The 15656-nt window shown below is 55.0% G+C and overlaps 1 protein-coding gene across 3 annotated transcripts; it reads left to right on the forward strand.

The window, feature by feature from the left end:
• The first annotated feature begins 4677 nt into the window (after positions 1–4677).
• MUC20 (mucin 20, cell surface associated) lies at positions 4678–15416 on the forward strand. Of its 3 annotated transcripts, none has more exons than XM_008266729.5 (4): positions 4680–4831; positions 7581–8852; positions 12884–12996; positions 15074–15416. In XM_008266729.5, the coding sequence occupies exons 1-4, from the start codon at positions 4756–4758 to the stop codon at positions 15140–15142; spliced, it is 1530 nt and encodes a 509-aa protein (XP_008264951.4). In that variant the 5' UTR covers positions 4680–4755; the 3' UTR covers positions 15143–15416. The 3 variants fall into 3 exon arrangements, with proteins under 3 accessions (XP_008264953.4, XP_008264951.4, XP_017202523.4); XM_017347034.4 differs by having other exon boundaries at positions 12899–12996; XM_008266731.5 differs by lacking the exons at positions 12884–12996; positions 15074–15416 and adding an exon at positions 9016–9625 and having other exon boundaries at positions 4678–4831.
• The last annotated feature ends 240 nt before the right edge of the window (positions 15417–15656 follow it).

Raw genomic sequence — 15656 nt, forward strand, 5'->3', positions numbered from 1 at the left:
TTTTTTTTTTTGACAGGCAGAGTTAGACAGTGAGAGAGAATCAGAGAGAAAGGTCTTCCTTTGCCGATGGTTCACTCCCCAAATGGCCGCTACAGCCGGCACTGTGCAGATTCGAAGCCAGGAGCCAGGTGCTTCCTCCTGGTCTTCCGTGCAGGTGCAGGGCCCAAGCACTTGGGCCATCCTCCACTGCACTCCTGGGCCACAGCAGAGAGCTGGACTGGAAGAGGGGCAACTGGGACAGAATCCAGCGCCCCAAATGGGACTAGAACCTGGGGTGCTGGCGCTGCAGGTGGAGGATTAGTCAAGTGAGCCATGGCGCCGACCTCTATTTTTTTTTAAGATTTATTTATTCATTTTAAAGTCAGAGTTACACAGAGAGATAAGGAGAGGCCGAGAGAGAGATCTTCTATCCGCTGGTTCACTTCCCAATTGGTCACAACAGCCGAAGCCAGGAGCCAGAAGCCAGGAGCCTCCTCTGGGTCTCCCACACTGGTGCAGGGGCCCAAGAACTTGAGCCATATTCTATTGCTTTCCCAGGCCATAGCAGAGAGCTGGGTTGGAAGTGGAGCAGCTGAGACTCAAACCGGTGCCCATATGGGGTGCTGGCACTGCAGGCAGCAGCTTTACCCACTATGCCACAGTGCTGGCCTCCCATGGGCTTTCTAGAAAGCTTTATGAAATTGTCTGGGGAAGATAAGTCTGTCCCCCGTTCCCATTCTATGTGGATTACAGGTTGCTCCACAGGGTCCTGGACTTAGTCAAGACTTTGACAAGCTTTGGTGGGGATAGGGGATAGGGGATAACTGGGCCAGACGCCCCTCCGTAGGGATATGGATAGACAGATTGCACTATCTTTATACATGGAAAACTACCCAACAATGAAAGACAGCAATGCACTGTTGTTACACACAGTGGAGAGGGGGGAGAGAATCCCACATTGACAACATTAAGAGAAAGAAGCCAGGGTCCATGTATGTGATTCCATTCACACGAAGTTCAAAAGCAGGCAGGGTTAATCTATGATGACCGAGACAGGAATGGTGGTTGCACCTCCAGGGTAGAGGCCAGACATGGACTGGGAGGAAACACAGGGGAGCCCACTGAGGGGCTGAAATGCTCTGTGTCTCCGTCTGAGTGGCGGATGCATCCTGGGTGGGGCCATAGTGAAAGGAACGAGCAAATGAACAAAGCGTGGTCGGACCTTCCCTATTCTACAACCCAGGGAAATCAGACTTGGTGCGGGGGAGGGGCCTGTAATTTAGGGACTTCCCACACCTCTCCTGCAGGAACTCGGCTTGCTGGGGTCTCATCCACACAGTCTGCGCGTGTTCAACATCCAGAACCCAGGAGGACCTGTTCAGACCGCCCCCTGAGTTGCTACAAAAATCGTTTAAATTTATTTTTATTTCTTGGAGAGATAGAGGTGGAGAAGACTACTGTCTCCTCGTTCACTCTCCAGCTGCCCACAGTGGCTGCGCCAGGTCAGGGCCAAAGCCAGGAACTCGGTCTCCCACACAGGTGACGGGAACACAATCATTTGAGCCACCACTGCTGCCTCCCAGGTCGTCACTGGCAGGAAGCTGGGCTCAGGAGCAGGAGCTGGGTATCGGTCAAACAGGTGTCTTAACTACTAGGCTAAATGCCTGTCCCTAAAAATTATCTTAAAGTGAAAAACTTGAGCTGCAGAAGATGCAGGAGAAATGGTTCCCGAATTTCCCTTAGGTGACTAAAACACAGCCTCCCCAAAACACAAGTGCTCAGGCAGCTTCCTGCCAATTCAATAGCCTGGGAGACAGGCTGTCCATGCCATCAGCGTGCAGAAGCCCAAAAGAACCTTCCGTGCTTTCCCACGGGAGCCCCAACCCCCTCTCCTTTTGTTTGATTTGTTGCACAGCCTTTGTCTCTGGCTACTCAGCGACTTTCTCCCTACTAAGCAACTCACACGCACACAGGTAAATAGAGTAGGCAGTCTTTTCTTGGATAGTCTGTAGGCCCCAACGACTGGTCCCAAGTTGAGAGAGGAGATTTTCCTCCTGATAGATCCGGAACACCCGTGGCCCGTGGAGCTCATCTCGCAGATCCGCCACGCTGTATCTCAAGGACATTTAACCAAGTGCACGCTCCCATCGTCCGAGGCCCTTGCCCAGGGCGGATTCACCCGTGGGTGCTAAATACCTGGATGGGAGAGCCAGACCTGAATGGTGCTGCTGACAAGCCCCTCCCTCAGGTGTTCTGGCTGGAAAGCTCGCAGTCAAGATTCTTGAGTCCTCTCTTCGACATCCCACGGCAGTCTGGAAGGCAGCACGCTGGTCTTATTTCAAAAAAGATCCGGAGTCAGACCACTCCCCACCTTTTTCTCTGATACCCCATCTTACGGGATCAGAGCCACCCCATCTCTCAGCTGCACCAAGGTGAAAGCCTCCTAACCCCCTGCTTCTCCCTGTCCTCACATAGCTGAGTCCGGCCCCAGCACCCCCTGCTCAGAGCTCACCAGCAGTCTTACCTCCCCAGGCCCCTAAGGCCCCCGAGGCCCTTCATCAGCTGCCCTCTCCCTCTGCTCCCCCTACCCCAACCCTTCCCTCTCATGGCCCCAGCTCACTGGCTTTATTGTGGTTCTTTTTCTTTTGTTAAAAAGTTATTTGATTTATTTGAAAGGCAGAGTGACAGAGAGAGAGAGAGAGAGAGAGAGAGAGAGAGAGAGATCTGCTGGTTCTCTCCTTGTATGGCCTCAGTGGCCATGGCCAGTCCAGGCTGAAGCCAGAAGCCCTGAACTCCATCTGGGTGCCCCACGTGCACGTGGCAGGGGCCCCAGCACTGGGGCCGTCTTCTCCTGCCTTCCCAGATGCATTAACAGGGAGCTGGATCGGAAGCAGAGCAGCTGGGACCTGAACTGGAGCTCTGATACAGGATGCTGGCATGGCGAGTGGCTGGTTAACCGGCTGTGCCACAACGCCAGCCAAGTTAGACTGAAAATATGGTCCAGAAATTTCCATGTAAGATTGTTCTGGTCTCGAACAGCCGTCCACTTAGGCTTGGAAATCCCCCAGATACAGAGGGAGCCGGTGCAGGCCAGACCCAATACCTCGGGGCAGCTGTCCCTTGGCTTCCTCACCAGGGGGCGCCTCATTTCCTCATGGGCAGGCAGCCTAGAGCTGGGCTCTTGATGCTTTAGGTGATAACAAGCAGAAGGAAATGGAGAGGGGAGCTGCCAGTTGGGGCGAGGAAGGCACCCTGAATACCTCTGGAGATTAAGCCCTGGTCGAGGGACCCACCTGCTGCTGGAATGAGGAAGCCCCCTCCCTGCCGGGGCGGGGCTGCCAGAGCCTGGGGTTCTCCAGCTCCTCTTGGGGTGGGCCTCACGCTGGGCATTGCTACTAGACAGGATCTGACAGTCAGCTCTCTGCACGGCCCTGTCTTCTCTTCCCACCCGAGACCTTCCCAGGGCCCCCTGCTCCATCTATAAAATGCAGTGCTGAGGTTGAGTGGGGGGATGGAACTGGGAGCCAAGATCCCCAACCCTGAGTGCTGGATTGCATCTAACAGGGGCCCCTCAGCTTCTCCTGGGACAGTCCTCCTCCCCAGGCCCTGGGACAGCTCCTGCCTCCCTCCAGGCAGCCTGGCCCTTTACCCTAAAGTGGGTGAAGTTCCGGAAGACGGTGTCTCATTGCACACCGCAGAACCCCAAACTGCAGGGCCAAGAAGACTTCAGAGCTCTTGAGTCCAGAGAGGGCAAGTGATTACCCAAAATCACACAGCCCCTGGGCCACCATCTATGGCAGAGTTGGACACAAAACCTGAAGCTTCTGATCCAGTTTGCAAGCTCCTTCCAGGCCTGAGGTTTTGTGGTCCAATGATGCCCATCCAGCACGAGTCCTCTGCCCAGAGTTGAAATCCCCTGAGTGTCCCCCTAGCAATGGCTACAACAGCAAACGTCCTTGGCCCCTTGAGGAGTGAGACTCTTCTCTAGGACATTTGAAAATACATTCTGCAGCTCCACTCCTGGGCCTGGCCAAAACCCCCTGTGGTCCCTAAATCTTCACCTTGCCCTCCCCCCGACAGACCCCGAGGCCTGTGGCTCCAACAGTTGCTCTCCCTCCCTCGCCCCTGCATCCCGGCTGTGGCACCCTGCCGCAGAATCGCAGGATGTTGAAGATGGAAGAGTGTGGGAGATGAGAGACCTGCCCCACCTCGCTGAGCTGTTCCCGCCAGACCTCAGAGGGCCATCCCTTCTCTCTAAGGCTCCAGCGCGGGAGGATGCCAGGGCTCTCATCAACTGAGCACCTGTGCACATTTTTGAAGCATCTCTGTTGTGTAGCAGGTACTGGGTAAGGCTTTTACTGCCTCATTACTACAGTAGTCTAGTATTGCAGGCAGTATGCCCATTTTATGGATCAGAAAGTTGAGGTTCTGGGACCAGAAACAAAACTCAAGGCAACTCTCTATGAAGCTGGGCCCAGGCCTGGGGGGCAGGCAGGACAATGGAACGGCATCTGCCATGGCCTCGGAGCAGGACCGAGGGGTGAATAATTTAGTGCAGGTGACTCCAAATCGTTACACTGCACTTCCGAGAGGGCAGGGGCATAGGCCGACAGCCCTGACCTGCCCGCTCTCCGCCTGCGCGTTCTGTGGTCGCCCGCTGCGTCCTGGAAACTCCCCAGCCACACCTGGCCAGGCAGCTGCCCCTCCTCCCCGGGTGGAGGAAGCAGGAAAAGGCGGCAGGAGGAGGCAGCGGTGGTAGACAGCACCCCAGCCAGGATGGGCTCTCTCCAGCGCCTGGCCCTGCCGCTTCTGTTCGTCTGCCTCCAGGCTGGGGCGCCTGGGAGCTCTGCAGGTGAGGAGGCAGTGGGGGGGGGGGGGGCTTGGGGGAGCGCTCCAGGGTGGGCAGCCCTCTGTGGTGCCGGCAGCTCCCCTGGGGTAGCTGTGAGTAACCCACAGCTCTGCTGGTGGTGGTTGGAGGGCCCCAGTGCTGTGAGCCGTGTGTTGTCCTGAAGACCGCTATGGGTTTGTGTTGGGGAGGGGGGAGGCAGTGGAGGGTGGAGGGTGGAGGGGGCAGTGAGGTGCCAGCTGGTGGCAGTGCTGCCAAAGCTAGGATGTGACTGAGAATGTGACCCTTCGAGTTTATTTCCTAGCACAGATTTCCTTCAAAAGCCAGTTATTGTGTGACAGCCCGACTGTCACATGTTCTGGGGGGAAGGGTGGAGGCTGCGGGCAGGGTGCTTATGGAAGAACGGTGCTAACACTGACGTTCACTAATGGGAACCCTGCCACGCTCACCGTATACATTTAAAAACAGGAATAATAAAGACCATTTTGTAGAGCGGTTTCAGGTTCACAGCAAAGCTGTGTCCATAGGTGCCTGGTCCCTGCCTCCTGCACGCCCTCCCGCTAGTGGCATCCCCTGGGCAGCATGCTTGTTACATACAGTAAATGAGCCTACACGGACACACTGTTATACACGATTTTCCCAGATTTGTTTTCTTTTTATTTGAAAGGCAGGAAGAAAGGGAGAGAGAGAGAGGGAAGAGGGGGGAGAGAGAGATCGTTTACTCTCCAAATGGCTGTAATGACTGGGGCTCAGCCAGGCCAAAGCCAGGAGCTGGACCTCAGTCCGGGTCTCCAACATGACTGGCCCAGCTCCATTTCATAGAAAACGCTGGCTTGGAGCACTTTCCTATCCCCTGGAATTGAGGCCCAGGCCAGGGGAGCTTTGAGGGCCGGGGAGGGGCATGGCACTGTGGTGGAGCAGAGTGGGTGCGTTTCTGAGAGTCCTCAGAAGGAAGAGGCTGTGGTTTGGGAGTGAGTTTCTTTTCTTTTTCTTTTTTTTTAAGATTTACTTTATTTATTTGAAAGAGTTACAGAGAGAAGGAGAGACAGAGAGAAAGGTCTTGCACCCACTGGTTCATTCCCCAAATAGCCACAAAAGCCAGAGTCATGCCAATCCGAAGCCAGGAGCCAGGAGCTTCCTTCAGGTCTCCCATGCGGGTGCAGGGGCCCAAGGACGTGGGCCATCTTCTACTGCTTTCCCAGGCCATAGCAGAGAGCTGTATGGGAAGAGGCCAGGGTTTTAACCTGCAGTGCCATAGCACCGGCCCCATAGGAGCAGGTTGCATGGCAACACCGATGACATGAAGCTCCCGGGGAAGAGGGGAAGTGTGTCAGAGGTCAGAGGCCAAAGGGCTATGGGAGCTGGGGCAGAAAGGCAACCCAGCAGGTACTGAGAAATGGCTCAGGCTTTGAAGTAGGGAGAAGGCACGTGAGCAGCTCAGGCAAAAGTGTGATTTGTGGGTGCGGCTGCGCAGCACTGAGCAAGGAGTGAGAGCCCATGCCCGTGAGGCACCTGAGCCGCGTGTGGCGGGGGACGGTCAGGAATTCCCATGCGGGAAACTAGGCTGGGCTCAGGCCCACGTCGAGGCAGGGCTGGAGAGCTGTCTTTTGCTTGCTGGAGCCCCCAGGACTCCACCTGCTCCCAGTGCTCACTCTCAAGGCTCCTGGCCCCAGCACTCCCAGTTACCGCAAAAGATAAACCTCAGACTTCCCTCAGACACGTCCACGGGAAAACACTTGTTGGATGAGAAAAGTCTCCATAGAAAAGTGACAACTCATTCACAAAGTTCTGAGTCCTGGCCCCTGCTGGGAGTTCATGGCTCACCTGGGACTTGGGCCTTGTTTGCTCACCCTTGGAGCCGGGTCCTGGCCATACACACTCCCTGTGCTGGCTACAGACCAATAATCAGCAAGGATCCTGAGACTTGGGGCCTTGAGTGGGTCGTTGGGGTCTCAGAGGACACCAGGCAGGGCAACTCCAGTGCTGTGGCTGCTCCGCGGGACAGGGCTTCCTGCACTGCCCCTGTCTTCCTGGTTCATATGAGGGGTCTTCATGATCTTTTTTAAAAAAATATGTATTTATTTGAAAGGCAGAGTGATGTTGGGAGGGCAGGGGGGAGAATCTTCCATCTACTGGCTTAGTCCCCCAATGACCACTGCAGCCCAGGCTGGTCCAGACTGAAGCCAAGGGGTCGGACTACATATTTGGGCCATCATTTGCTGCTTCTCAGGTGCATTAGCAGGGAGTTGGCTCAGAAGCAGGACAGCATCCCAACCACCATACCACACATTGTTTGAAGCATCCGTATGTGGATGAAAAAGGAGGGGTGGTGTTTGGCACAGTAGCTAAGATGCTGCTTGTGGCACCCACATTCCATATCAGAGCACCTGGGTTCATGTTCCAGCTCCACTTCCAACTTCAGCTTCCTCCTGGGAGTAAGCAGGTGATGGCTCAGGTGGTTGTGTCCCTGCCACCTACCTGGAGACCTGGATTGAGTTCCCAGCTCCTGGCATTGGCCTTCTCCAGCCCAGGCTGTTATGAGCATTTGGGGAGTGAACCGGAAGATGGGAGAAATCTGCTTCTTCCTCTCTGTCCCTGTCTCTCTGCCTTTCAAATACATAAAATAAATTAAAAATTTAAAAAAGAAGAAAATTGAGACAACATCCTCCAACAGTATCCAGGGCACAAATAAGAGAGCTGGGTAAGTCTGTGCATTGAGAGTCAGGGCTCACAAAGTCAGCCTTACCCTCCACAGGCCCCAGCACCAGTGCACCAGACCCTTTCTTGACAGCAAAGACCACACAAGCACCTGCTGGGACTGCCGAGGTCAGGACCAGCTCAGAGGGAGCCTTGCAGGCCACTCACCTTGCCGAGACCTCAGTGCCGGCCCACGCCACTTTGGAAGCTCAAACCCTGAGTGCTGAGATCTTTGCCAGCACCTTCATCTCGGCTGGGACTATTTCAAAAGCAGAGACCAGGACCAAGACCATTTCCCCGGCAACACAGCCCAGAACCCTGACCAAGACGATACCTTCCAAGCTCATGGCTATGATCACCACCTCTCTGGAGACATTAGCTACAACTGGCGTAGAAACTGGGCTGACCACAGTGGAGGCCACCACAGGCAGCAGTCCCACAGATGCTGTCCTTGACACCTTTTGCACCAATGACAACTCTGAAGAGGCAAGGAGGATCCTGGTTGACATCGTGACATGGGCTCACACCTCCCCGGGGGCCGGGGGCCTGCCTCCAGGCAGCAGTTCCTCCTTTGACAACTCAGTTTCGGCCATCACCACTTCCCAAACCCTGGCACCTGACATCATGACAGCCACCAAGGCCTTGGTTGCCTTCACCATTACCCACGTTGAGGTTACCACCAGCAGCCTGATGGGGACAGGAACAGCTGCCACCACCTCTGGGACCTCCAGCACCACAGGGGCAGAGGTCTTGCCCACCTCTGGAACCACAGCTTTGTCTGTCTCCACCGCGGCAGCGTCATACCCCCCCGACACCTCATCCTCTGCTGAGACCTTGTCAACAGCCTGTACCACAGAGCCAGTGACTTCCTCGGCTACCGGCTACTCTGCCATGGGCCACAGCCCCTCGGAAGCAGTGACCATCAAGAGCTCTGTGCCTTCAGACAGCACAAGCAATGGGCTCTTTCCCACCCACAGGCACTCTCTCCCTTCTGCCCATCTGACTACAGCCAGCAGCAGCCAAGAGACACACAGCACCACAACCGAGACCACAACCTCCGCCGAGACCACAACTACAGCCAAGACCACAACCTCAGCCAAGACCACGACCTCAGCCGAGACCACAACCACAGCCAAGACCACAACTACAGCCAAGACCACAGCCTCAGACGAGACCACGACCTCAGCCAAGACCACAATCTCAGCTGAGACCACAACCACAGCCAAGACCACGACCTCAGCCAAGACCACGACCCCCCCAGAGAGCACAACGAAGATCCCCGTGGCTGTGCCCTTTACTCCGACAAGGAAGACCACAAGAGTTGATCCAGGTAAGTGCCCCCGCCATGTGTGATTCTTGGGGATTCAGGCTTCGAGGTCTCCAGGATGTCACCAGCCCCATTGGAGAGTGGGGAGGAAGGGAGGACCCAGGGGCCCACACGGAGCCCCCTCTCTGCTGCTGCCTCCTCGTGATCCTCTTGTGGTTCTTGCCAGTAACAAGCAGGTGTGTGGAAAGACTGCAGAAGCAGTTTGGAGAAGTGGTTTGAGATCCTGGCTCTGCCCGTAGCAGCCTGAGTGACCTTGGACAAGCAAGCCTGTCTCCCTCTCTGGGTCTCAGCTTCTCCATGTATAGTCAAAGGGGCTGCATCGAGTGAGCCCAGAAGTCCTCTCTGGCTCTGATCTGGTCTTTTTACAAAGCAAACTGTTCCATAACTACTCCCGTGAATCAGGCAGGGCCCCTGATTTTATTTAACAGACGTGGCCGCCATGCGTGGCAGCCTCTGGTTCAGCCGTGGCCACACAAGCCCCTGGCCCAGGCTGGGCAGCTGGGCCTCCAGGAAAGTGGGGCTCACTGGATGTCCTTGCTGGGGTGTGCACCATCGAGAGTGACTTCAAATAACTAACTGAGTGACAGTTGGAGAGTTTAAAGCTACATCTCCGAGACAACAGGTACTTGTGGGCAGAGTCCGTTGTCAGAGGCCGCCTGACCAGCACAGCCCCTGGTCCTCCTGTACTTCCCATCACACTGACCCTGTGCCGCATCCCCATCTCTGCAGATCCTCAGCTTTCTGGGAGGTGAAATAAAAATATTACTCACAACCGCCCTACTTGTATCTTTTGTGTTCCTGGCTAAGGAATTGTGAGAGTATTTCACAACCAGTAAGCATTGGTACCAAGTGAATGTCATCCCGGATACCAGGCAGGGTGCTGTGAGTTTTGCATACTATCTCTTCCAGCCTTCCAGACAATCCTGTCAGGTGGCAGGGGGATGGCAGTCTGATGCCCAAACTCATAGTCACCCTATTGCACTTCGATTATTTAAAGCTCAGCTCATAAAACATTTACTTGTTTGTTTTGAAAGTCAGAGTTAGAGAGAGAGAGAGAGAGAGAGAGATCTTCCATCTACTCGTTCACTCTCCAAATGGCCACAACAGCCAGGGCTGGCTCAAGCCAAAGCCAGGAACTTCCTCCAGGTCTCCCATGTGGGTAGCAGGGGCCCAAGGACTTGGGCCATCTTCCACTGCTTTTCCAGGCACACTAGCAAGGAGCTGGATGGGAAGTGGTGCATCTGGAACTTGAACCAGAGCCCATATGGGATGCTGGCAGAGCAGGTGGCAGCCTAACCCACTACACCACAACATCGGGCCCAATATTTTTATTTTAAAATGCTTTTCTTTATTACTTGTTGATTAGATAATACATTCACATGATTAAAATTTCAAAAGGAGAGGAGTCTAGCGCTTAAGACGCCTGCCTCCCACATTGGTGTCCCCCAGGTTCAATTCCTGGCTCTGGCTCCTAACTTGAGCTTCTTGTTAATGTAGACCCTGGGAGGCAGCAGATGATGGCTCAAATACTTGGGTTCCTGTCACTCATGTGGGAGACTCAGATTGAGTTCTCAGCTCCTGACTGTGGCCCTGGCAAACCATTTGGGAAGTGAACCAGAGGATAAGAGTGTACTCTCTTTCTCTCTCTCTTCCATCTCTGAAACCTTAAAAAAAAAAAATACATTCAAAAGGTAAAGAACAGTCCACCATAAAATGCCTTCCTCCCATACCTGTTACACACACAGAGAGAAGGAGAGGTAGAGAGAGAGAGGTCTTCCATCTGCTGGTTCACTCCCCATTGGCCACAAGGGCCAGAGTTGCGCCAATCCGAAGCCAGGAGCCAGGAACTTCCGCCGGGTCTTCCCATGCGGGTGCAGGGGCCCAAAGACTTGTGCCATCTTCCATTGCTTTCCCAGGCCATAGCAGAGAGCTGGACTGGAAGTAGAGCAGTTGGGACTTGAATCGGTGCCCATATGGGATGCCGGTGCTGCCGGTGGTGGCTCTGCCTGCTACACCACAGAGCCAGCCCCTTATCCTCTGTTTCTATGCAAGGGGAGCGTATGGTAAATCCAGCTCCCTGAGATAAAGCTATCATTTTGGGGGGAGGAAGGGAAGAAAAGATTTTTGTTCACCTTGTTATTCTTTCAAAAGATTTGTTAATTTGAAAGGAAGAGTGGGGGCTGGCACAGTGGCGTAGTGGGTAAAGCTGCTGCCTACAGTGCCGGCATCCCATATGGAAGCTGGTTTGATTCCCAGCTGCTCCACTTCTAATCCAGCTCTCTGCTAGGGCCCGGGAAAGCAGTAGAAGTTCTTGGGCCCCTGCACCCATGTGAGAGACTTGAAAGAAGCTCCTGGCTCCTGGCTTCGGATTGGCACAGCTCCAGCTGTTGCAGCCAACTGGGGAGTGAACCATCAGATGGGAGACCTCTCTCTGTCTGTCTCTCTCTCTGCCTCTCCTCTCTCCGTGTAACTCTGACTTTCAAATAAATAAATAAATCATTTTTAAAAAGAAAAGAAGAGTGATGGAGAAAGAGATCAAGAGATCTTCTGTCTGCTGGTTCACTCCCCAAATGCCCACAGGGGTAGGCCAAGCTAAAGCCAGAAGCCAAGAAGTCCATCCTGGGTCTCTCCTATGGTGGCTGAAACCCAGGTGCTTGGGCTGTCCTCTCTGCCTCCCAGCATGCATTAGCAGGAAGCTGGATTGGTAGTGCAGAGTAGCTGATAGGTGAACAGGCCCTTGATATGGGAAGAGGACATCTCAAACAGTGGCTCAACCCACTGCACCACTATGCTTGCCCCTCACTCTGTATTTTTTTTAAATACCTATTTTTTTATTTGAAAAACAGAGAGAGAGAGAGAGAATATTCTATCCACTGGTCCACTCCCCAAATGGCTGCAAGGCCCAGGGCTGGGCCAGGCTGAAGCCAGGAGCCAGGAGTTTCATCTGGGTCTTGCAACATGGGTGCAAGGACCCAAGCACTTGAACCATCTTCCGCTGCTTTCCCAGGTACATTAGCAGGGAGCTGGATCAGAAGAGGAGCAGCTGGGACTCTAACCAGTTACCCATATGAATGCTGGCACTGCAGGCAGAGGTTTAACCCACATCCCTCTCATTTTGTATTTCAAGTTCATTTTGTGATCTTACAGTTTGTCTCTTGACTGTATTTTCTTAGGTTTTTAAAGTGACTATGGTAAGATCTACCCCTTCACAGAGTGGGAAGTGCACGCGCCAGGTCTGCTTTGGACAGCTGGTGTTGGGCAGTGCATCTTTCAAGCTTGTTCATCTCGCGGAATTGCAACGTCCTCCCTGTTCGTTAGCAATCCCCCAGCTCCCCCAGAAAGCCGTTCTTTCCATGGCTGCTCAACGTTCCCTTTCGTTTTCCCGCTATCGATGTGACCGGTGCTCCACGGAGAGGCATTTAGGTTGTGTCCAGTATCTTGTCCTGTTGGAAGATCGTGCAGGAAATAGCTCATCTCACACGTGAGTTATTTTCTGTAGGATGATCAATTCTACCAGTATTGTGCCGGGAAGACAGGACCACAGGACGGCGGGTAAAGGCGGGGAGATTCGGTTCAACAAGACAGAGCTTCCTGCTGAGCCGCTGAGCCAGGAAGGCTGGGTTGAAAGATCTGGTCAGCCCTCCACCAGCCTAGAGCTGAGAAGAAGGGGCTGAGGCCTCCCTCAGAGACCCCGCCTCCCTGGCGCTCTCCCTTTGTGCAGCCCCACCTGGGCCCTCCAGACCCCGAGAGTGTTTAGACCCACTTCCGGTTCTCCTTCTCCACCCTCCCCTTTTAATTTCTCCAAAAGGCAGTGGGGCCTTAAGGCCTGGTTTCGTCCCCTCGAGTCGGGCTGGCACCACGGTGGCCGTAACTATCCCAGGTGGGGCAGCCTCTTTTCTTTCCGTGTCGCTGTCAGAAGCTTCGTGCACAGGGACACGTCTACACCCGGGAGACACCCAGATCTGCGGAGCCTGGGGAGCCGCAAGCACATGGTGACACTTTAATAGAATTCACGGGGTTTTCATCTCCCTCAGATTCTCAACCCGCAGGCGGAGCTGGGGCTGGGGGCTTCCTCCTCCTGCGGCTGAGTGTGGCCTCCACAGAAGACCTCACTGACCCCCGGGTGGCAGGGAGGCTGATGCGGCAGGTGAGTGGGCACTCTGCACGGGGGGACGTGCGCAGGGGCCGCAGGGTGAGCTGCAGGCTGCAGAAGAGCGAGGCCCACCCTGGTCGGGGTCTGGTGCCTCGTGGAGGACTAGCAAGTACATTTGAGGACCCCTGCCTGGCTTTGCTTTTGCCTGGCTCCTCTGCGTCCCTCACTTCCCTTTATTACAATGTACACAAATCCTGCCCCCAGCCTCAGTTCCTTCAGGTCTAGGAATCGCAGGAGGTCAGTGACACTGAGGGGTGTGCGGGCAGGATTACTGGAGGCAAGTGACAGAAACTGGGTCGTCGCGGCCCGGAGACCCCGGAGTGGTGCTTCCAGCTCGGCCATGGCTGAATCCAGCAGCTCCAACATGGTCATGAAGGCCTTCTCTTTCTCGCCCTCTCTTACCTCTGCTTCCATCATTCTCCACTCTTCCCCGCCCTGTGTATGGAAAGGTGGCCACGACAGCCTTAGATTCACATGGCACTTGCCCCTTGCCCAAATCTGCCTGTATTTTATTGGCCTGCAACAGCCACCATGACTGACAGCCTGAACAGGACCATGCACCTTGAGAAAGGCCCCAGAGGAAGTGGGGATTTGAGGCAGAACAAACCCATAGATGTCTAGACAGGGACCAGGATTAGGCTGTGTCTGTGTGATCTAATTCCCACAAAGCTCAGGTCATTGGACAGTTTCCAGTGGCGAAATTCTGGGTCAGGGCTTTGGGGGAGGGTGTGAATCGCTGGGAGGCTGGGCTGGGTGAGCTCAATGCAGACTCCACCGGCCCAGCCTCTCGGAGGTCTGGCTCCCCTGCTCTGGCTCGATGCAGCCGCAAGTGTCTAACTCTGTCCACAGTTGTGACCGGGGCCTGATGCAGTCTGATGCGGAGTGTCCCTTGGCCGGGCCCCTGCGCATGCCTCAGACTTGCTTCTAGCACCTCACAGCATCGTCAGCAGGTGCCACACCGGTGGTTCAGGCTTGGTGTCACCCCTTGTAAGGGCAAACCTGGCAGCGGTGCGAGCTGGGGGCCTCCTGCCAGCAGTAGAATCCACGGCTGGGCTGCACAGAAGAGGCAGTCAGCCCTGGCAGTTGAGAACAGGGGATGCCCATTGCAAGAAGGATTTTTTGTTGCAGCAAAAGAGAATGACTGTGTATCCTTAGTAAGGGATTGGCTGGCCGGGTCCCAGGGTGCATAGACTCCAAGGGATGCCAGAGGAGCAGGCTTGAAAACCAGGCAGTAGCAGCCCAGGGTGTGCAATGTCTCGGGGCTGGGCAGTGGGACCCTTCTGGCTGGGACTGTGTCAGTCTTGCTGTTGCTGATACAAGCCGGCACGGGCCATGACCGTCTGCTGCCTGCACACGCAGCCAGTGGGCGCTCCCTGCTGCTTTGTCTTGGGTGACTTCTTCCAGGGTCAGAGTCCTGCATGCTAATATCCAGTAGTCTAAGCATAGCTATTGTGCCCACATCTCACTGCCAGGAGACAGGCAGAGGGAATATCTGGATGCTAGAGTTCTCAGAGTGGCAGGGAAGCTCATCAGGGCTCCTGCAATGAGGGGTCCCCTAAACGCAGCTTGAGAGTTTGTTGTGGGGCAAATGCCAAGTGTGCGAGATAATCACAGTAGCAGATGGGAGTCCTTTTGGAGGAAGGAAGCTGGGGGTGAGTGTCAGGTCTGAGCCCCAACACAGGAAGCTACTCAGGCGCCAGGAAGAGACCTGGGAGATGGGAAGCAGGTCAGAGAGCTGAGGGGCAGGCGGCAGGCCGTGCGCATGTTGGGTGTCAGTTCATGCTAGGGGCCGGCTGATGGTGTGGGCTCAGAGACAGACCGAGGGCTCAGGAGCCCTGCAGATCTGGGTGTGGCTTCCGTGTAACTGTCACCTCGCCTAAAAGAAGGATAATGATATCGGTCCAAAGATAACTTTGAGGTGTCAATGACATCAAGTGTGGGAAGCCCTCAGTCCACGTTCAGCCCAGGGGAAGGCGCAGGAAGCACCGCTGTGTTCCCCGTGGGCGCTCTCCCATTGCGTCCTCCTGTCCTGTCCCGTGAGGAGCTCACGAGGCTCCCTCTTTTCTTCCAGCTCCACCGGGAACTGCACAGCCACACACCCGCCATCCAGATCTCCTTGCTGCGTGTTGGGAGGGCCTGAGGAACACCAGCTGCAGCCAGGCGGGTCCTGGAAACCAAGGACAGTGCTACCTGTGGCCCGGGACCACACCTACCAAGGCTGGGGCCACTCATGGAGCTGAGGTTTGCCTGGACGTTTCTGGAAAAGGTCAGCTGGCCCATGCCTCTTACCCCAGGCATTGGGTCATGTACCGGAGTGTGTGTGTAAGGGGTAGGGGCTTCTCCTGTTCCCAGAAGTGTTCTTGGACTTCCCATGGTGCGTGTCTTATATTTCAGTAAAGAGTCCTGGTCACCCATCTGTGCTTCTGTCCTGTTTTGAAATGACACACAGTGTGGCCCAGCGATTATCCGTCTGACCTGCAGGCATTGGGCGTTTTTCTAACGCGGGGATTGTGTGCATTCTCACAGCTCCACAGCTCTGGGTTGGAATCTTGGGGACAGCACTTACTGAGTGCACCGTACGCTCCTCCGGGCGGGGGTCTCATTGTCCCTCCCGGTTTCCCCTGGTCCTGGTGGAGCACTGCTCTGGTGGTCCA

This window comes from Oryctolagus cuniculus, chromosome 4 (genome assembly GCF_051225735.1).
Source record: "Oryctolagus cuniculus isolate XC-2025 breed Fujian yellow rabbit chromosome 4, ASM5122573v1, whole genome shotgun sequence".
NCBI lineage: Eukaryota > Metazoa > Chordata > Mammalia > Lagomorpha > Leporidae > Oryctolagus > Oryctolagus cuniculus.